The sequence below is a fragment of the Opisthocomus hoazin genome, chromosome 9 (genome assembly GCF_030867145.1).
Source record: "Opisthocomus hoazin isolate bOpiHoa1 chromosome 9, bOpiHoa1.hap1, whole genome shotgun sequence".
NCBI classification, from domain to species: domain Eukaryota; kingdom Metazoa; phylum Chordata; class Aves; order Opisthocomiformes; family Opisthocomidae; genus Opisthocomus; species Opisthocomus hoazin.
Window position 1 is genome coordinate 27,907,982 of NC_134422.1, and position 22,696 is coordinate 27,930,677.

The 22,696-nt window shown below is 42.4% G+C and overlaps 1 protein-coding gene across 2 annotated transcripts in view; it reads left to right on the forward strand.

Annotated features, from left to right (window-relative positions):
• The window catches only part of UBE2E3 (ubiquitin conjugating enzyme E2 E3), a 58,755-nt gene extending 36,753 nt beyond the window's left edge, over positions 1 to 22,002 (forward strand). For both annotated transcript variants that reach the window (XM_075430707.1, XM_075430708.1), the window contains 3 exons: positions 16,475 to 16,607; positions 18,247 to 18,394; positions 19,484 to 22,002. In XM_075430707.1, coding sequence (XP_075286822.1) covers positions 16,475 to 16,607; positions 18,247 to 18,394; positions 19,484 to 19,581 — 379 coding nt within the window. In that variant the 3' untranslated portion in view covers positions 19,582 to 22,002. The remainder of the gene's footprint in view (positions 1 to 16,474; positions 16,608 to 18,246; positions 18,395 to 19,483) is intronic.
• The last annotated feature ends 694 nt before the right edge of the window (positions 22,003 to 22,696 follow it).

Consider the following 22,696-nt stretch of genomic DNA (forward strand, 5'->3'; position numbering starts at 1 on the left):
AAAACTCCAGTTTGACTATGAATCTGTGGTGAATAATTCAATCTGTGTTGGAATCAGCTATGGTGAAAGATACTTAGGTATTGCCATCTGTCTGTCTGATTAATATTTTCAATAGATATGAAGCAGATAGCTATGCCATTTATGATTAATATTTCTTCCTTGAGTCTGTTAGATTGTCAAGGAAGAGGAATTTTGTCTTCATGACATAAAGATTGTCCTCATTGTAAGAAGAGTGACAGTTTGAAGGAGTACTAGGGGTGTATTCAAGGGAAGAGGAAGAGAAGGGCTTTGAGACTGGATGGGAGGCATTCATCTGAGCCAGATGGAGGGAGAGAGGTAGAGCGAATGTAGGCACATTCTGGGAGAGCTGCATTTGGTCTCTGCTGGCTGAGATTTTAGCGGCAGGCATACTTTCCTTGCATTACTGAAGGGGGGTTGAGAAGGCTGTGAATGGAGTGGGAAGATGTAGAAGAGCTTGAAAATATGAACTATGATGAGGCTGGAAACATACAATCTGCAGTAGTAGTACATTAGTTTTGTGGACCTAACGTCAAAATTAATCAAACAGCAAGTAGGTAAAGCTGTGGGGAAGTCAATGTCTGAAAGCTGGGTTTTATTCTTCTGTTGAATGCTTTCTGATGCCAAATAGACAGCTATGTTTAGTTTATTTGTGCTTGGCATATGGAGTGTACCATGTTGTTCTGAATGCAGCCCTTGTCCATACCTGCTTCACCTTGTGCTTTGACTCCATGATACACTGCCTGGAGCTGTGCCTAGAGGCTGTTCAGAAGCTAAACTCCAGCCTGCGCCTGCTTGTTACACAGCACTTTGTTGGGAGTGCCAACAAAATTGTCGCCTGGTTTTTAGATGGATTCGAGATGGAGCTTGACCTTCAAAGCACTAGAGATTTTCAAGGCCCAAGTATTTGAGAGATGGCTCCTCTCTGCTCTGTGCTTGCTCTCTGGGGAGGATGCTCGGGTTTCCGAAGTGCATCCTGATGGCACCCACTCCCCAGAGCCAGCCAGTTCACAGTGTTCTGTGCTCCACAAAGTTCTCCCCACATGGGACTACAGGTCTGGTCAGGATTTGTGAATGCAGTATAATTGAGATGAGTGGATTAGTTCATGACTGTGTAGGCAGTTGATGTTTAAGTGACTAATGTAATTCTTGTTTGTAGGAAGGCTTGGCATAGCCACTGAGTTGATCCGAGAAGCACAGAAATGCCAATCTGCAGAGTATATATGAAGCTTTAAAAATGGAAAGAAGAAAGCTAGGAAGCACCGTCAAGAATATATCATCACTTCATATTGCTAATCACTGTCTTTATACCATCAGAGGTTTAGTGCCTTGTATTAAAGGTGAACTGCTGCTTCTTCCATGGCTCAGAGGAGTCGGTGGTTAATGAGGTCGTGCCGGGTGCTGGAGGTCTCTCCAGGGCAGATCTTTGAAGAGAGGTGCCTGCTCTGAAGTGTTTGAGAGGTCCGTGGAAGTGTTGTAGATTGACTGTTTCAGAGCATGTTAGGAGATTTATCTTTTCAGAAAGCCACGGTAGTAAAATTGCTGTAATAAGGACTTAAATTTGTTAATATTTAAAGAAAAGACGCATTCGTAAGTGTTTAAGGCATACAGGATAGCGTGGGGAGCCAAGTGCTCTGGAGGATAACAGTGCAAATGTTTTTTTTTTTCTCTTTAATACACGAAAACTTAGGGTGGGCTCCTTAGAGCTGACAAGAGTGACTGTTCCCATTGAATGCAAGAAAAGCATATGGAAATAGTCAGGTAGAAATTAATGATGTCATCACTTCAGCAGGAGAATAGTACCAGATTTTGCAGTACTTCCCTTCCTAGAATATATTTTGAAGTTTATTGCTTTTAGTCTGATTGGAAAAAAACACTGTTGCTGCCTTAGCATTACACTTTTGGCTCCCGTATGGCATACCCACGTGGGCCTCAAGTTCATCACGGTCATGCAGTTCAGGAGTGGCACTGTCTTTCAGGTACTGCAGCTGCCCTTCAGTAGATGGGGGCAGCTCTTTTACCCCATTGTCCTGAATTCTTCTGAATGAATGAGGCCTCTTGCTTGCTTTCTCCCAAAGGCAGAAGGGATGTAATGTGGTAGAAGGGTCCAGTCCTTTCTCACTCAGTTTTGCTGCTTGGAAGCTGTGTCAGTACCAGTGATGGAGGGGTCATGTCATTCTGCGCCTGCCAAAATGGGAGCTTCGTGTACCCCTAACCCCCCTGGATAGTTGTCCGGATGTGAACACAGCCACTGATGTCAGAGCCTGTTGCGACAGGACAAGGGGTGATGGCTTTAAACTAAGAGAGGGGAGATTTAGACTGGATGTAAGGAAGAAATTCTTTATGGTAAGGGTGGTGAGGCACTGGCACAGGTTGCCCAGAGAGGTGGTAGATGCCCCATCCCTGGAAACATTCAAGGCCAGGTTAGATGGGGCTCCGAGCAACGTGATCTAGGTGAAGATGTCCCTGCTCACTGCAGGGAGGTTGGGCTAGATGAGCTTTAAAGGTCCCTTCCAACCCAAAGCATTCTATGATTCTAATTCTATGTTTGCCACTTTTTAGCAGCAGAGGTTTTGTAGTTAATACTAGTGTTTTCTTGCAACAGCAGCTCAAATGAAGATTGTGATTTGTGTCACTTGGTTTGGGGCATAGCTACTCCTTCTATAGTGGCAGTTCCTATAAACTTGATGTTTCCTTAATGCTTTTGTGAATATAATCTGCTGAGAACAATATTTTAGGTACTTAAGTTAGTATTTTGGAGGGGGAAAGATGCTACTTGCAGTGGACGATCTTCATCTACCAAGAAGTACAGTTTATTTTAGGCTTATTGTCCAAAATGCATGCATCTAAATACATTTCATACTGAGTGCTGGGTTGCTGGAAAAGGTTGTTTATTTTTACACCACGTAATCTGCAGCAGCCACAGGGTAGAATCTGTACAAAATAAAAGCAAAGGTACTGCTTCCAGTTGTAGTCATGACAGGGTCTTTCCAGAGCAGGTGGCATCCAGCAGCCGGGGTGTTTTGCCGGAGGTGAAAGTTCTTGCTTTGTTTTTTTTTTGCCAAAGAGATTTAAATAAAGCAGCTTTGATGTTAAATGGGGCATTGTCACTATACAGCTAGCAAAAAGCCATATGTCACCAATTCCTCTTGGCCCTTGGCATAGGACACATTTCCTAGGCGGTTCAGAGTCGTCTTTCCTTCCATAGCACGGTCAGAGCATGGTCAGGCATTCGCTTTGCAATCAGCTGCACCTATGGAGATGTCACCGGCCACCTTCTGTGGTGGTTCAAACCCTTCCCAACTCTGCCAGCTGGAGGATTCACCTGAGTGGGGGTCTGTATTCCTACTTTGTACTAAATCCATGAGGTTACTTGGTATGGCTCCCACTGAAACAGGCTAGGGAGAACTGACAGTCTCCTGTGTCAGCAGTACTACAGGAGCAGAAATACTCAACCGACTAACTCTTCACTCTTCATCTTTTTCACTATGTCCCCCAAGAGGAGGCAATTGAAAATCATTTCCATTCATGTAAATTGTAGAGTTGAATGCTCAATGCTCTGCAGAATATCTCTGCATTGCCACTGGCAGTTACATGGAGCAAAACTTTGTGGACAGAACAGTTGCATCTGAGCAGATGTCTGACTTGGTCCACTTCTCTTTTCAGCCCGCTTTGAGATTTTCATTGAAGTTGTCCTCAATAAGGGCAGTATTTGAGTAGTCATATGTTTGGCAAAACACGTAAATAATTTGCAACCATTGTTTGTATTCATTTTTGTAGTTCTAAAGTTATTTTAAATAGACAACCCAAAGCACTTTTTCCAGAATTAATAGATTTTCACATAAATCTGGAAATGCCTGTACTCTTGCTCAGATCTCCAGAAAAGTGCATTTAGTTCATTAGTTTCACGCTGAACCGTTAACATTTTAGGTTGTTTTATTAGGAGAGAACAAAGAACTCCTGGCTTGTTGAAAATTTGTTACACAAAAATAAGGATGAAAAGGTTCCAGAAGAGCTGATGTTAAGCGGTGCAGACTGGATGAAGTTGTGCAGATTGGAGAGATTTACAAGACGTCTGGTAATTAGCTTCCAGCTCCTGTGGAGTCCTGCACTCTGAAAACTGCAGCTGCTTGCACTGGGAGGGGGGCTGGCGGGAGGTGCAGCGTAACCCTGAAAAGCCAGATCTTTGTGTTCACAAGTTATCAGTGGGCTAGCGAAGAGTCTCCAGGTAGCTCGTTGGAAAACTACCTCCTACAAAAAAAATGCACGGCACCTCTCCCTTTGCAGGACTGTCTCCTCTGCTGGTATTTGCTTGGTGCGGTGGGGTAGGAGAACCAGCTGTCCAAGAGCTGTTGGTGCCTTTCCCTGCCTGAGCCAGTCTGCCGGTCTACCCCACACCAGCCCGCTGCACTCCCCAGGGACTGCGTGGCCGCTGGGAATTACTGGGGTGCGACCGGCTGAAGTCACCTCCTGCTGCCCGGCCCAAAATGCCGGTGATGCTTGGGACTGCTGTTGGCGCTGGGCACCGGGCGAGCAGCCCTCGCCGGGGAGGCACGGCAGCGTGCTCGGGTGCAAGGGGCCTGGAGCCAGGCCACAGAGTTTGATCCTTTCATTATTATCGTTAGTGTTATTATTATTATTACTATTACTACTACTACTGTTATTTTCCAGTACTATTTTTTAAAATTCATTAAGGAATATTTAAACAAGAAAGCAAACTTTCCATTTGGATTCATTTTGTGAGTTGTCCCTTGGGAGCACCTTTCTACACCCTGGCTGTAGGATAAGACGTGTCTGTGTGGTTTCTGAAGTTCAGGCATAGGAACCTTCCAGCACTGAATGGGAATTGCTGACATCTGGTTACTTTTCAGAGACTGGGGAGACTTTGCTTCTGTACTCTGTTCCGTTTCTTACCCATTACAGTCACTTTTAGCAAGTCATTGCTCCGTCATGTTTATTATTCTGTCTGTAAACCACAATATTGATCTTGTCTTAGACACCTGCAGTAAAAATGATTAAGATCAAAATGATATATTTACTACTACTCTTTTTTTGTTGTTACAAAAATTTCATCATCGAAACATTAGTAATCAATCCTAGCAGGCTAACTACTGGTAAAAGCATTCGTCCTTTCAGCTATGAATCTGTTAAGTACAATGAGCAGGCAGCCTGTCTGAAGTTAATTTTTCTAGCAGTGCTGTACTTTAAAATCAGGCATTTACAGCAAGGAAAGAGTTTTATTGAGATTTGTTGTCGGAAAGAACGTTATTTTTCCTAGATTGCAAAGGTAAGCAAATGAGTGGTTAATGGCATACACCAAATTATGACTGACTGAGAATATGAAGGAAATAGATTTCTATATCAACATATAGTATTAGGACATGTTGCAAGAGATTATACTTAATTTTTATATAACCCAATGAATTTTGCAACAGTACTATTTAAGTTTATTTGTTCCACTGATAATGCTTAGAGTCTCAAATAAAAACCATACCCAGGCTGAGCCTTTTCTTCTGGAGTTTACAGCCGTTCCTCAGCCGTATGTGGTGGTATCCAACTCCTGAATGCTGTGCAACTGGTGCTGTGACCTGATCTGCTGGAAAGCAGGGCTTAGCGCCCAGGAGGAGGTCGGTGCTTTGCTTTGCCCGAGGTCTGAGTTCTGTACCCTGCTGTCGGCAGTAAACTGCCACTTCCCGATCAGCTGCCTTCATCAGCCTGAATCTGGACTGTGGGGGACAGTTACCTTTCTTTTTAATCGTAGTTCTGAACAGACAGATGTGTAAAAAGGTGGAATGAAGTTGCAGCGTATCTTTGCCCACTGGTAACAGCAGTCCAAGCTCTACAGCAAAGCTCTGTGTGGGTCACAAGTCGGTTGTCTCATCCTCAGTGGTGGCAGCTGTCCTCGAGGAGGGATACAAAGCCCTGCTCCCAGGGCTAACCCAGACAGCTTCTGCTCCCTACGCTACAGCTGTCTCCATGGAGAATGATCGTTTGGAAGAGTTACTCATTAAATTAATATTGTTAGAGGGAGCAACAGTTGGGCTGGAGCTGGTTTTTCAATAAACAGATTTTACTGAGTGAGACTTTGTTTCACTTAGATGTTTATTGACCTTTTTTTTTCCCTGGAATTATTATTATTTTCGAATTTTTCTTTAGTGTAGTGCACTTTTGAGAAGTAAAACGAACTCATATCAGACATCGCTTTCTGTGTGTTTGTATGCATGGTGCTTTCTCTGTTCCTTTGAATTGCTGTGCTTTTGGAACGAAAGCTGGCATTCACAGGGGTTTTTTTAGGCTTCTAATACACAAGTTACATTGTATCTACTGGGTACCAAGTGTTGCTTCAGCTGCCTCCAAGTCTGCCTTACACAAAACAGATTCCTATCCTCACTGCTTTTGTTTTGAAACTCTCCAAATTGTTACATTCAACTAGCGAAAGGTAGGTTGCTGGGCTCATGTTCTAGCACCCGAACCCAGTCTGCCTGATGCCTGGTACAGGGCAGTTGCTGCTCGTAACGCTCTACAGCTTAGGTACTGAATGGGCAGAGAGGAATGGCTGGCAGGCAGAGAGGGGCTCCCGAGCCTCTGCTGTGATACACAGGGCACTGCGGATCCAGAATTGCACTTGCAGAGTACGATTCCAGCATGTTTTCAGCCAATTCAGGTTGGGCTGCTGCAGCCCCTCGCTTCTCCCTGCTCCCATTCCTGTGCTGGCGCCGGCACCCGTGCCAGTCTGCAGCCAGCTGCCGCTCCCGGGCGCCCTGGCAGCAGCCCCGGGTGCTGCTCAACCTGCTCGGCAGCCAGAGCAGTTCCGTGAGGGATTTCACCGGTGCTGCTACAGGTGTCCAGGGAGGGGAAGGGGTACGAAGAGGCGCGGGACTGGTTTTGCTGGGGTTAATTGGTTGTGGGACAGCACCAGTCACCTTGCACTCAGGCCTACTGGAGTGGGTTATACCCCAGTGGTTTCCTTTATATGTTCAGATTGGCAGAAGCTTATTTACAGATTTGTTTTGTTAAAAGTGCAAAGGTAAAAAATTTAGTATCAAATAATAGATGGGATATACAAAAACTGACAACAATTATGAACTCGTGCCCTGCACTGAATGCAAAGCTTGTCATGATTTTGCTTTAAGCAGAGTTTAAAACCCATAGCCAGAGCTCTAATGATCATTTCAGACCATGAATCTTGTGAAAAAGTGAAAACCTCATCAGTCCTCAGCGTAGGAAATTTTGTTAGCCAGTGTGGGAACAGGACTAAAGACAGGCCTGCTGAACATTGGACTGTTGCATTGAACAGGGTTCTTGGGTTTTGGCTAACCGGATTCAGACCCCTTCAAAACAGCTCACTTTTTTCAATTCCGATGAAGTAGCCAGTGACAAAAGCCGTGTGGCAATCCCAGCCACATTTGGAAAGGAGCTGCACTTGAGAATTCATCCCTGTGGTGCCGGAGGTGGGGAAGGTCAATTTTATTTTTGAAAAATATGGTCTTTTACTAGTTGCAGAGATTTGCATCAGACTTTTATGGCTTCAGCTTAGGCATCCGACACAGGGAGCTGTGGCACGGCATTTTCTGTTTTGTTAAGCGGTACAACGTGACATGGAAATGGATGGAGGCAAGAGCGAGGAAGTATGTAAAAGTAAGAACAGAATTAGGTTTAGAAGAAAGCCTGTGCTAGAAGGTTGGGAAGACTGAACCGAGACCTGACTTAGGTGATGGCAATACAGACGTCTTTAGAGGGAAAATATTCAGTGCTTGCTACGGAGCAACACTCAGGAAGTTAGTGTGAAAGAACTAAAAGTATGAAACTAATATCCATGTATTAAAGATCGTTAAATCCCTCAGTAGATGCTTCTTCCTCGGAGTATCAGTGTGTTTGAATGGAGGCAGGCTGTCGGACTGCTTTTGTCTTTTCTCTGTCTCGGTGTGGGCAAGCTGTAACTTTGTTGCTGAAGTTGAAAGCTGATTTTTTGGAGAGGGCCAAATGGGAACTTGTAGCTGTATTGCAGTGAAGCGTTGGGGGAGCCCAACCCTGGACATCTCGGAGGGGGAGGTTCCACTGTGGTAGCACCAGGCGCGTTGGGTGTTCATCTTCTTGACAGGTGGATACACCCACGTTCCAGTGAAGGTGACTTCCCTGCAGTTCTCTCTTTCTTGGTCCTTGATGAAGTCCTTGAATAAATTGTGCTCACTAAATTGCACTTTCTCCTTTTACGATATTAGAAGAAAGTTTCTTCACAACATTAACACCATTCACAAGTTTAATCATGGAGTCTGCCTTTAGGCTTGAGTTGTCAGACTGTGGTGGTTCTCTGATTCATTAATGTGCTTTCTGTCTTGAAAAGCGCCGTTCATAGGCGGAGTTCCTTTCAATTTTTGGCTGAAGAGACGTTCCTTAAAAACCAAAACATAATCCACAGAGCAGTGGAAGATTTTTTAATACATCAGTCAGTATTAGAAATTGCCTAATGTTTAGACATTTTGGGTAGATTGATAGCTGGGGACTTCTTTGAACAGCTCTAGTTGACTTGCAGGCTTAGTCTGTTGAAAATTGCCCAGTTATTGTTCCTAGGCATTAATCTTTATAAGTTTACTACAGTTTTAAAGCCAGCTGTATTTTCAGATTAATTAGCTCCTTTAGTGAAATGAATTGTTTTAACTGTTCTTTCTTCCTTCATCCAAAGTGTGTGCATAAAGGATGTTGGAAATAATAGATTTTCTTTGTTGACATTAAAAGTGAAAATATCGGTAGTTAATCCTAAACTGGATTTCTTAAGTGTCAATTAGCTTTTTGATATGAAGATTTTGCAATGAATGATGGAGATGACCAAGGTCTAAAACACGTGGATGCCACAGAACTATTGAATGAGCTGCTAATAGTGTAATCTCAGTCCAGCGGGTAAGGTGATGGCCTGGGATTTGGGAGATTTACATTGCAGTCATACTCATAGCACACATTTTCTGGATGACGTTAGGCAAATGATCCTGTGTCTGATGGCCTGCGTTGTGTGTATTTGTGGGCAGAAGCTTGAAAGTAAGGCTGCATCATTTCTCAGGTACCGTGTGATTCTTTCAGTATGGATTGCTAGCGTCAGTATGGAGGCTATAACATATTGAAGGATAAGCTATACATGTATCCCAAATGAGTTTTGTTTGTGTCAGGGAGTTGAGAAGGGTGCTGTCTCATGGAAGAAAAATAAAATTTGCTGTGTTTGCTAAATACAGGTTCATCAGTAATTTTGACCGGAAGGAATATTTGAACTGAATACGTGGTAGACAGATTTCTTTGACAAAGTGATTTGGCCTTAATACAAATTGGGCTTTATACCAACAGCAAGAAAATAGCACGTGTTTTGCCACTCGTACTACTAGTGTTTCAACACTGATGACAGGGAGCGGGTCTTTTATTTTATGCTAAGTTACAGCTTTGTTATGAACACAGGGTGAAGTAGCAGGAAATGTTTCCCGTTGCTGACTGTTGTGCTCCGTGTTTTAATAGAGAGTATGGATAATATCTGTAGTGTAGGCATGTGAGAGGGATTTCTCGCAGATTTCAAGATATTTAAAATAAATCACATGTTCAGCATGAACTTTCGTCATGCCTAGGAGTCCTGCGATTTCTCTGTTTTCAAAAACAACTCGTGTTTGGTAAACTTTTGATGTATTGCCTGGGTACTATATATTTAGAGCTCCTCTGTCAAGCATAGACAGAAACAATCTGATATGTTTTGTTACCTGGTTTACATTCAGTATTTCTGTTGTAATTTAGCGAACTATGTTCTGGGGTTAGTTATTTTTCAGAAGAAAAATTGCAAGAATTCTGCCTCCATAATTGGCTACGGTTGTTCTGGAAGATGGAGAGAACCTGAGCAGACTTCTGACAGCAGCATGAAAAGTACTGGGAACTAGCAGGAATACAAAGAGGAAAGTAAAGTTGAGCCATTGTAGCAATGAGCTAATTTAATGGGGCTTTTGGCAGTGAAAAAACTATCAGCTTTCCAAAATACGTTACTTGGGTTATCTACATATTACAGCTTTGATGGACTTGTCAAATGATTTGTTACCTCAGCTTCCTTTGGTAACAGCAGTGCATGTTCTTCTACTAATGGCAAGTTTAGTGCTGGAGGTTTTAATTGTCTGAAGCACTACAGTCTGGCATCTTTCTCTTTAGGGTGATTAATAGCAGATCTGCATGCGGTTAGGTTCCCCTAAGGGTACAATTCAACATGGACCAAAGATGGACACCTGATTACATTTCTAAGGCGGACCACGCAATCTCAAGCTCATGCCCTCTTTATGCTGGCTGCAGGAGGACAAAGGCTACCTGACTCAGCAGAGAGCCTGGTGTCACAAATCTAGTCCGCTGGCGTTTTTGGAACCTACACGGTTTGACCAAGTTAGTTAACGCTGGATCAGCATTTTGCTTTGAGTAGCCATACTGTTTTTGAGCTGGTAGGAGGAGCCCTCAGGTTGGATTTACTGTTGCATTGAACCATGGCCTCAGGCACAAGTCCTGCACTGCTTTACAGCCAGCTGAATTAGCAGGGGACCCATGAGTTAAATAGAGGCATTTTTCCCCAGCAGTAATTTCTAGATTTCAGTCTTAAGGGCATGATGGACTTCGAGGAAGTGATGGAAGCAGAGGTTTGTACAGTGAACTAGACTCCGTGTATCCTCAGTTACACAGGGCTTCTGTGGATCTGCTAGAAGCAGTAAACAATGTTTTTCAGCGAACAGATGTAGCAGTTCAGTGGCAGGCAGAATAAGAACAGTTGTAGCTATATAAAGAACACAATAGACTGAAACTTTTTCTTTGTACGAAATTGCACATAACCTGGAAACCTTAATAATGGTGAGTACCATATCAAAAAGTGTTTTCAACACGGATTTGGTATATTGCTGTAGACAACCCACATGTGTCCAGCCCTAGGAAAATGCTGTAATCCAAAAATAAGGGCTGTACTTAAGGCTTTTGCTGGTGACACCAGTATGCTTTCTGTGTGTAGAGGATGTACTACCCAGATTCTCTAAGTAGAGGTGCTTAGACACTGGTGCTGAGAATATGAGTGCTGAGAATTAGTACTCCAGAAAGCTCTGTAAACAAGGCATTAAAAAATAAAGAAAATGGAAATTGCGGTCTGTGCTTCTTAGTTTTTAAAGGTCACAGGACTGAAAGCCACGAACATATGTCTTTTAATTAACGTTTTAATTAACTCAATTTCTGAAACTGCATTGTGGATTTTGCAAAACTCACTGCGTAGCTTTATGAAGTGGATTTTTCAAGCAAGAGGTTGTGGAACATACTTAAGGGTATTAATTCTTCCTTTCCTTAGTACTTCAAGTTGAATCAAAAAAGCTACCTTACTCCTGTCTTAAAGCACTGTCTTCACTTGCATTGCTGTAAAAATTGTAATTACACCGTTGTGACAAAGTCACTGTGGTTGAGCATTCTGCGAAGAGCTTTGGGAGCGTTACGTTTGCTGAATCTCATCTTGAGACAGAAGTTTGGGGAGGATGGAGGGGGCTATTTCCTTACCTAATTCTCACTCCAGGTACCCCGTTTGGTTTGTTAGCTGCTGCCTTTGTGATGCCTGCCTGGGTGTCAGACCTAAGGGTGGGGCCTTTGGAAGAAGAGTGCAGGAAAATATTCCACGGCTTTAATCTGGGCTGTGTAGGCACCCCTGATGGGCGTCTTGGGAGACAGACCAGTGCTTTTGGTTTTATGGTACCAATGACATTTCTCATAAGACTGTTCACTGTCCGGAAGCTTCCTGAAAACAGATTATTTTTTTTCCCCTCAGTTGTATCTTATTACAGATCTGAATTGTTTCTCATAATAAAACGTAACACAGAGTTAGCACCAAATCTAGCTAAATTACATTTTCATTCACCGTTTTTCTTCTTAATTATCACAGTCTCAGTACTGTGAAGTTGTGTTCTGTTACCAAATTGAGAGCCCCGGTTTTCAGAGGAGTGCTGTTGACAGGTGAAGTGCATTTAGCAAGTGCAGAAGGCAGCATGCTACTAGCATCATGTAGGTTGGAAATTTCTTGTCCTAGTTTCTCATCCTGCAGCCAGTTCCATACGGGCAGCTTTAATGCATTTTGATTTAGTGAATTGTAACAAATGCTGAATTATGATTTCTATAACCACTGCATCAGGACTCTAACCGACTTCTTGCTGGTGTGAATGCCGCTGGATCCGCGTGAATACACATGACACTGTGCTGGAAAAGTTGTTCTTCATCTTCGTGAAACCTGAGAGCCAGGGTTCGGCAGAGTTAAGTTTAAAGGACCTGGTGTGACCCCATGGGCTCCTAGAGTTTAACCTCACGTCTTCTCAAATTCACCATCTGAAGTCACACTTGTAAATTAAAGCTGTTCAGTGGACTAGCTTGGATAGAGCGTGGTTATGAATCCTTTCTCTTATCTGGATCAGGTGTATATCCCTCAGTGAAGTGGCATAATGAATATCTACTTAGGAAGCAGATATAGCCAGTTAACCTTATTCTCTCAGTTTATCTAATTTATTTAAAAAAAATCAGTCCAGCTTTTATGCATGAAATAAAAACCCCCTTAGTTTTGCAAAGAATATTTTGTCATTTCAATTAATTTGCTTTTTTATTTTGTCTGAGATTTTTTTAGCCCATATTTTAAAAAATTAATCAAGTGGTTCTTTTATTGAGAATATACTGGTGGAGCCTTTACTGAATTTGTGGTGTTCTGGAAGCTAATTTAGGAGGGCAGCAGGCTGGTAGCAATGAACTGCACAAAGAACTTCAGCCAAAACACTGAAGTTGCTATCAGATCCGTTGTTCCATCAGTATTTTGTGTTTTAGAGGACAGAATAGAGGAGGATTTTGTGTCCATATGGATTCCATGGGGGAAGTCAGAAGGAGCTGGGTCTTTCAGCGATGAAAAAGGGGGAGGGAAGAAGACCATGGACATTCCCCACTGTAGCACTCTGCCTCGGGTATTCTGTCCAGCGCGGCAGACAGCGAGAGAGATTCCAGGGCTGTCACTCACCACAGCTCTCAAGGTTTAAGGTGAGGTGCTTGAAGCCTGTGCCTGCAAGAGGAGAGAGGGAGTCTCTTCACTAACAGGAGATCCTCGGGGAATAAAGAGCTCAAGTACAGCCCCTAGAAGCACGTCCCATGCCAGCCTCTTTAGTGCTCAGCAGAAGGAGGAGAGTTTTTGTTCTGGGTTTGTCAACAAAATAGAAAATTGTGAACAGAGTAAATCTTCCTTATTCCTGGTTTCCAGCCCAGAGTTTTTGCTGTCCTCTGTGGGAACGGAGAAATTAGATTTGCACCAGGGAGTGGCAGCTCCCTTCTTGTGGCTTTCTGCAGCCCCAGGATGATGCTCTGCGGTGACAGGGAGCTGAAGGCCGTGATGCCAGTGGGGCTCCAGCGCTCGCTTGCAGCTCTGTACGCGACCGGGGTGGTGTCTGAGGCAGGGCTGCGCTTTCTGCTCAGCTCTGCAGTCGTCCAGGTGGGTGTAACCCCCCTGTCCTGACCTGGTGGACAGCACTGCAGAGGCCGAGAGTGCTGTGAACATGTCTGGTATGTTCTGCTGAGCCTTAGAGAGTGTGGGTTTGTTTGCTTTCAAAAACGATGACCTTGGTATGTGTACAAAAGCCAAAGTAGGGTATGGCTGGCTGAGGATGATCCCCAGTGGAAACAGACAAGTGGTAGAAGCCAAGTGTGATGTCCTGTTCCTGCGCTTTGATCTCGTGTCTTCTCACACCAAGAATGTAGCACTGGCGGGGATTTTCGGGTTGCTAACGAAGCAGGAGTATCTTTTACATCACTGGAAGTGAGACACCACTTCAGCCGTTAAATAGAAATTTCATAAACCTCAGCCAGGTGTAATGAAATTGTTTGATTTAACAATCTCCATTATCAGAGTGTGCTTATTGTTACAGCTTTGTATTACTTTTGACATTGCAGCAATTTCTTCTCAGCAGTAGGGGAGAGGTTTTGAACACAGCGTTGTCTTTGCCTTATGAGGTTAGGAATTCCCCTGCTCACGTTATAGCCCGATCCTTTCAGACATTGCTAGCGGTGGCACAGAGAGGGATGGCAGATAGTAATGGGCAGAGAGTTACTGCACTGCGCTTCTGGCTACTCGCTGATAGATGCCCTTGCTCTGGCTTGGTGAGTGATTGCCAGATCGTTTGGCACCAGACTGGTGCCGCACTTAATTCTGACTGATTCATTGGGCTGAAATATGTCACTAATTTAATTCAGCTATTTCATTAATCTGATTGAATTGCATCCAGATGTTAGAGATGTATGGAAGAAAGGTACCTGACACACAAGGCAAGAGCACTAACCTCTGCGTTAAACTATAAAACAGTCATTAGGACATCTAATACTTAAATTGAATTGCTCCATAGAAATTTAGTTTCCAAGCACAGTACTAATTAGCTGTAAGCTTGATGAATGTCAAGAATTAATTAAAACATTTCAGTGGCCTGTGTGGGTTTTAAATATTGTCATTATTGCCCCAATATTTTCAGTTCTTACACTAATCGCTTTTTAGAGAGCACGAATGGAATTATCCTCTGGAGTGACTGAGGGTACAAATGGTTCATTACATCATCGAAAATGGACCTCCTTGCCTCTGGATTTCCTTTTTTTTTCCTAAAATTTATCTACTGTTTTTCTTCCAGTATTGTGCATGTGTTGCAAGTAGGAAGGGAAGGTCAGTGATTTTAGACCCAACTTTATTTTGACAGCACTTCTAGTTATTCTTTCTTAGCTGTACTCCAGAGGGCAGCATGTTGTTGTTACCTACTTTCATTTTGGCAACAGGAAAATAGCTACAGCTCCATCGGATAATTTTTTTGTTTTTAATTAAATAGGATGTCAGCCAAAATCCATGATTATTTTGTCCCATTAATGAAAGGCCTGCAACAGTTTAAACATTTGGTACATGAAACATCTGCAAGATAAAAAACATGTTGGGGAATTATGAATTGAAATGGAATTCATAATCAAAATCAGCTTTTGGTTGTTTCTTGAATATGATCTTAATGTAAAAATAGCTAAGTTTTTGGTGCAGGAATTGCAGATGCATAGTGCAGACTGCTCATATTCCTTGTCTCTGATAAGTGTCTCCACGTGTTTGGCTGCGTAGTGAGGATGAATGTCCAGCATGCCATGTTACAGACTGCAGACATCTGTATGACAAATAGGTGAGGTGACGTGTCATGGGAAGAGCCTTAACACGTGGAGGGCTTGTAGGGAGGCTCCTCGGAGTGTCGAGCAATGCCAGAAACCACACACTCCCAGGCTACAGCTTGGTGCCATGCGCTGTCGCTTGCTCCATGTTCCATCACATACCACAGTCCTCAGTGCCTGTTCCTCGGGACCTCAGAGGGAGAAGGATGGGGACGTTCCACCATGTGTCTGTGGGATGTAGGTGGTCCCTGGGAGGGTGCTGAGGTGGGCAGACTGGAAAGGATCTTATACAGTGCCGTTATTGACTGGTCTGCATAGATATGATGAATCCACTGTGCCTGCGTGAGCTCAGTGGTGCTTTTTTTCCGTAGCAGTCAGTTTGGATCTCAGGGGTTCAGATTCAGGACCTCTTGCAGAAGGTTAGGTTAATGTTTACCCCGAGACTTGCTTACAGAAAGAAGATTGTGCTTTGATTTCTTTTGTGAGGAGGTTAGATCGTTACTGTGTGATAATAGCATCAGGTATGATGTTTCAGAAGTCGAGAAACCACTTGTTCGTTATCCCTTCTTTCAAAGATTTTCTTTAATAATTAATTATGCAATAACCCTTCCCCTGGTGAGAGATGTGTGCAGTATTGTGCTTCTTAAAATAAACTAGTAGTCTCAGTGCTGGTTGCCTGGAGGCAGAACATCAGTATATCCTGAAGAAAACAGTTATTTGGATTAGCAGCGCTGTAAGGAGCTCAGTTCCAGGTTCCTTGGTTCTGTCTCTCCCATCCCCAGTTTTCCTGCCCAAGGGTGTAACATTTCACTCCAGCCTGTGAATCAAGTGGCAATAAATGTGTGTCGATGTACGTGTAAGTCACAATTTTTATGAAGGTGTGATCCATTTAATGCCTGGAGAAGGTGAATGTGGTCAAGATACACAACTCCCTTTATGCGTGGATATGATGTCGTTGGAAGCGCATGATGTAGAAGCTCAGAGCAACCATGTACTCAGGAATGCAGGTCTGGGGATACGTTTCAGACCATGGCAGTCCAGTAGATCATGGTCAATCTGTTTCATTGCTGCATGTCCAGAGGGACAGCGGAGTGCCCAGCTTCCATGCCTGTTTGAAACACTGAGCCCACTGGAATCCATTGGAATTAGGCAGGTGTTAAAGATGGGCAAGTGGTTTGTGTTAAACAAAATGAATGTAGAAGGAAATCCATAAACATGCCTCTCTCAGAGGTACACCTGACTCTTTCTTTCTCTCTCCTCTTGTTTTACACAGTGCCGGTCCTAAAGGGGATAACATTTATGAGTGGAGATCTACTATACTTGGACCTCCAGGCTCTGTATATGAAGGAGGCGTATTTTTCCTGGATATCACGTTTTCATCTGACTATCCATTCAAGCCACCAAAGGTAAGGGTAAGGTTTTTATTGCGTTTATCATTTTTTCACATGTGAGAAGAATGTAACTTGCAGTGAATGAGTGCTCATCGCTTTCTGAATATCAAATTTGTTTGTGCTCTCTTGAAAATGACAAGGTCCAAAATCTTGGCTTACAATTTGAGAAAAATCCTGTGTCTAATTTATTTCCTGATTTCCACAGTCAATACTGAGGCTTTGCCAAGTGATAAATGAGATAATAATTCTGATTAAGAGTGAAGATTCAAGAAATTTTAATTTTAATACAAGACAGCACAAAACCTTCTTATGCTTCCTTCTTCTCATTCCAGCTACTAAAATATATGTATAATAAACTTTTTTCTGTTATGAACCATGTTCTATATTCTATATTTTCACGTAATTTTTAGCCAAATAACAGAAAGCTAAAATAAGTTTAGACAGACAAAGAGTGTTATGTTGTGACTTTAAGTTGGGTGAAATACTGTGATGATTTCTGTTATTGTGAAATGTGAATCTGTTTACTACTGCAAAGATCAGTAACTTTGCTTGATAATATTTTTAAGCAAAAACTCTTTTTACTAAGTGAAACAAATCTTAACCTAAACTAAAATTTCATTTCCTTCCTCAGAAATAGTGTTAACACTTAAAAAATCATAATTTACTAATAGATATCAAAGAAGTTAAAGTCATCCCCTTCTTCCCTCCCTTAATGCTGAATTACAGCTCTTGACCAAGTCACCTGAAAGGACACTGCTGACAATGGCAAAGACGAAATACCTAAATACATTCTACCACACAACGTTTCTGCAACTTAGAGCTCTTGTGGCTACAAGATCGTTGTTATAAATCAGGTCTTTTTTCATTCCCAGAAGGACTGCAGCATAAAGAATAATATACCCTTTATGTATTTCACACTTCTCTGAAATGCACAGAATTTAATATTCTCTGAGTTATGATTGTTATAATGAAGTGATGCAGAGTTTTAGACTCTTATTTGGTTTAGGCTTCTTATTTGTGCAGAATAATGCTTACATGCTCTGCCGATACTGGTCTGAAATAATTTAAAGACAAGGATGGTGTTAGCTACTGTGATAGCATTGTTTTGGATGTATATTAGGTCCTGCCTAATGGAGGGTAAGGCAAAGATTTCATTACTAATTTGAACAAGAATAATACAATACTCCAATTTTAAATAGTAATTTTCATGGTCTATAGTTAGGCCTGTGAAAGAAAGGAAAAGATCAACTAGTACTGCACATGCAGCCAGATTCTGTCTACTTCACCTTCAGAAACCACAGTAAATTTACCATTGAGATAAGATTGTTCTTGACGTGCGACATGTTAGTTAAATAGCATGCAGTACTACAAAGTAGGTCCTAAGTTTTCTGGGTACCAGACAGATGGGCTGTGTGAAAGCAGGCTGTGCACCAAAGATCTCTGTGGTAGGTTTCTTAAAGGTAGCCATGACTACAGTAAGTACGCTCTCTTCTGTTAAACAACTGTTTTAGCAAAGGAGCAGCGAGGAGCTGCCTCCACAGAAGCTCTGCAGAGCTGGCAGCACCCCAGGCACTGCTGCTGCTCGGAGCCAAGGGGCAGCATCCCTGGGCAGCGCCGAGTGACTCTCTCTCTGTCTCTTACGCTGCGACTGTAGGTTACTTTCCGTACCAGAATTTATCACTGCAACATCAACAGTCAGGGAGTCATCTGTCTGGATATCCTGAAAGACAACTGGAGCCCTGCTTTGACTATTTCAAAGGTTCTGCTGTCTATTTGTTCTCTTCTGACAGACTGCAACCCGGGTAAGGAGCTGATAATTTACTGAGCATCCACTCGTAGTCCTTTGACTTATTTGCCATGGAATATAATATGCGTGTTTGATTGTATGCAGATTAAATAAAAAATAATATTTTTTAAATTGGGGATGAAACGCTCGTGCTTGGATGCGGTCCCACATTTGATGGCACTTTTCACTCCTGTGGCACGACAGAAAGTGAATAGCAGTAAGCCTTTTTTTTCCTAAGGTATGGTGGAGAAAATAAGTTGATGTCACCAAAGATCTGTATTGCAGGAGCTGCTGCAAGGGAGCGGTTGATCCAGGAAAGCAACAAAGTTCTCTTGAGTTATAAACTCATAAATCCTGCAGGCTGGAAGGGGCCACGGGAAGTCCCTTCTCTTAAGACAGCAATTGAAACGTTTGGTTTTGCAAATGTGAGGGGGACGATGTTCAGAGAGATTTTTCCCTTTTTTTGAAGAGAGTTCCTCGTTGCTGTTGGGAGGCGAGGAACTCCACTGGAAGCCATACAGTTTCTCAGCAACGCTGTGGGACCGGTGTCGTTAGGCAGTGAACACTGATTGTCTGTGGTCGGGGCAGGAACTGAGCAGTAGTGCTAAGATGGCAGTTCCTTGGCAGAAGACTGGTGATGATCAGGGAGAAATGGATTAGCCTCTTTGACGCAAAGCTTCGATGGCTCCTGAAGCGAACTGGATCCCCTCGGTGTGTGGCCATCCTCCTGATAGCCCGACGTACACTGGTCCCAGCGCTGCGACAGGATGCTGCGCTCGCTGAGTGTCCCCTGCACCCGTCGGCCCTGCCAGAGGGGTGAAAGCAGGGCCCCTGGCTGGGGCAAGGTTCCTGAAGATGCAGATAACCACAACAGACTTTTCTGTTTTCTTTTTATGTTTGTTGTGCCGTGTGTGTTTTCTCTTGGGAATGGCTTGTATGATAAGAGTCCCACTATATCTCACAGCATTTTCTGGCCTAACAAAGATTATACTTTGGAATAGGTTATGTATTTTAAATCCTGTGGGTTTGGTTTTGGTTTTTGTTTTTTTTGTTTTTTTTTTTACTGTGGAATGGTTTCTAATGCATCTTCTCCTGCCCTTTGCAGCTGACCCTCTGGTTGGAAGCATAGCCACTCAGTACCTGACCAACAGAGCAGAACATGACAGGATAGCCAGACAGTGGACCAAGAGATATGCAACATAAAATGACAAACTACTTGTGCAGTGTGAAGGTGCAGAAGGCAACTTTGCAGTGTGCAACAAATCTTTATAGCCTTTACAATACGGACTTCTGTGTATATGTTATACTGATTCTACTCTGCTTTTATCCTTTTGAAGACTGGGATACTGCCCCCCAAAAAGGTAAATGCTATCAAGAGTAGAAATTTGTAGCTGTAGATTAGTTATGTTTAAAATGCCTACTTGCAAGTCTTGCTTCTTTGGGATATCAAAATGTATTTTGTGATGTACTAAGGATACTGTTCCTGAAGTCAACCAAATATTATAGTGCATTTTAGCCTAATTCATTATCTGTATGAAGTTATTAAAGGTAGCTGTAGATTACTAGGAATTATGTCATTTGTATTAAACCCAGATCTATTTCCAATATGTGGTACATGCTGTTGTGAAAACTGTTTTAACTTTTACCTTTGTCAGTTTGTAATGAAAGGATTTCCTTTTTCCCTTTGTAGCTCAGAGAGCACCCAGTGTATCATCTCAAACACAATAAACATGTTCCCCAAGGAGTAGTTTCTTTGTTTTCCTATTTTAAATTAATATTTGAATAAATTTAATTATAGTAACAAGGCAGGGCCAGTGTATCACAGATCCCTGTGGATAATCTTTAAATTAATATACATAAGCAAAAGCTTGCTATTAAATGTTTAATGCACACCTGTGGATTGTTTAAGTTTTCCCTGTGTTGTGTTTTACAGAACAAATGTCATTTCTACCATTTCCTTAAGTTTAATACCGTTCGCCTCTTTCTGAAGTTGGAATGAGAGCATTGCATATGCTCACCCCAGAGGTTAACATAGCTGGTTGCTTCAGGGCCAGTCCTGCTCTCGTAACGGACTGCCTGAGTCCTGCTACCAGTGTTTATGGCAGGGCGAGGGCCAAATTCGAGACAGTCTGCTGCTTTTGTTTCCTAGTAAAGCAAGTTGGACTTGCTGATCTAGAGAACTACAGTTACCCATTGAAAATGGTCTTCCAAAGCATGATTGAACACTGTATCATCTGTCCAGAAAAGAAAGCAGTAGAATAAATTTAATCAGATTTTTATGACATGAAAACAAGTCATGGGGGAAACGAACCTTTGTTAGTGAAAATGAAATCTGCCAAACTTTTGGACTACGTTTCCCCCCCTTCACTTTATGGCTTGGAAATTTTGTAACATCTGTAAGTAACAAAAGATATACAGCTTTATAGTATATACAGTTTAAAAAGTAGAGTCACTAATAGTTTTATAATTTAAGCTTTTATAGGTTGCCAGTCACACTATTGATTATTAAAAAAAGAGAATTCATCCCTTTAAATGATTTTTAAAATTACACTTAATTTTAAACTTTACAGTCTCCCTTACTACCTGGTGTTTTTGGAGATAACGTAGCACTTCTATCAATAAGATGCTCTGCTCATTTAATATATGAAAACTGAATGTTAAGTTTAAATATTAAAGCAATAGAAAAAATGTTAAAGATTTAGATCTGAAGTTAGCCATCACTATATAGGTCCCTGTTTTTTATATCACGTAACCTTTGACCATGAATTGTCCACCCTACTTTAAATATTTCTACAGATTCCTGAAGGTGGCTTGAAGAACTGTGTATCCCAAATATCTCAACCTAGAAGCCAGTCTCTCTCGGTAGCTACAAGATAGCTTTGGAGTTCAGGTTATGAAGTGCAAAAGGGAATGAGAAACAGGGGATCTGGCAGGTGAATATGCCTAAGTCAGGTAACAGACTAATGCCAGGAGATGAAGTGCTGGAAATCACTGCTGAAGGTGACCAGAGTTTCTCATTATGTCCTTGGACGTGTGAGAAATAGCACAGACTGGCAAAGGAACAAGGGGCTATCATCACATCTGGGCCGGACGTCTGATGTCTGCTCACTGCTGACTGCTAGCGCACCCGTGGGTGGCACAGTGCTCGTACACCACTCCAGTGGCTTTCCAGGGAAGAGCAAACTATGTATCTCACGCGCTAGCTGTGTTGCCTACAGAATTTACAGATATTTATATCGTAAAATATTATGGTATAAAAATACAAGTTTTAATCCTAATTTTAATGTCTTTTGGTTTTACATTGTACCTACAACTTCAGACACCTAGGTGTACAAGTGGGATGCCTTGTTAGTGTTGCCCCATCTTGCCTTCCTTGCAATTGGATCCTTTACACTGAATTCCCATTCCTTTTTTTGTTGGTTTGTCATGATTCTGTTCTTTTTTTAATGTAGTTTTTTTGTGTGTAAATTTTATATTTACTGAAGTAAAGGTTGTTTTTGTGTAAACATTTAAACTTTAAAAAGAGAAAAGAAGCTAATTTTGTTTCTCAAGTTCTCTCTGCTAAACCATGCAGTAGAAAGAAATTTGTATTGTTAAATAAATCAATTAGTTGTTAAATGAGAATGTGTGTCTGTTTTTATGGGGAGGGGAGGGGAGAAATCCCTGCTGGAAATATATCCAAAATACCAGTTGCAAAGAGCATCTGGTGTTCTCAAACTATTTCCTTCCTGGCTGTGCTGGGGTGAGTGCCGAACACTACCAAAGTACAGCACTGATTCTATTTACAGTTTTAATTTTCAGTTCCGTCTTATCACCACTTACTGGGCTCTGTATTTGGGAAAAGGTGAATTGAAATTATACTTTTGTGAAAAGACCAGCTAAAGATACCTCACATCCCCTCTTCCTCCCCATTTTGCATGGGCTTTTCTTATTCCGTTGTCTTTGGAATTCGAGGGGGGAGCACAGGCAGCTGGCTGGGAGGGGGCTCCGTGAGCTCCCGGCACAAGCAGCGCTCGCGTGGGAACCGTCTGTCCCAGCCCGTGGGCTGTTACACTGCTGAGGAACAGAGAGGGCCAGACCAAGCGGGCAAACATGGTTACGTCTCTGCTTTCCAGCTGAGATGGCGGGGAACATTCAGAGCAAATATTTCATCATATCAAATATGAAGAGATGGGTAAATATAAACGTATTAAATATAAGTATATTGAATGCAATGGAATGGCAAATATGTATCAGCTTTGTTATTTCTGTAGTAACGTGTTCTTCATGAGCTGCTTCATGTTCTGTGATGTCTGAACAATGTGTGGGGCGCCTTACG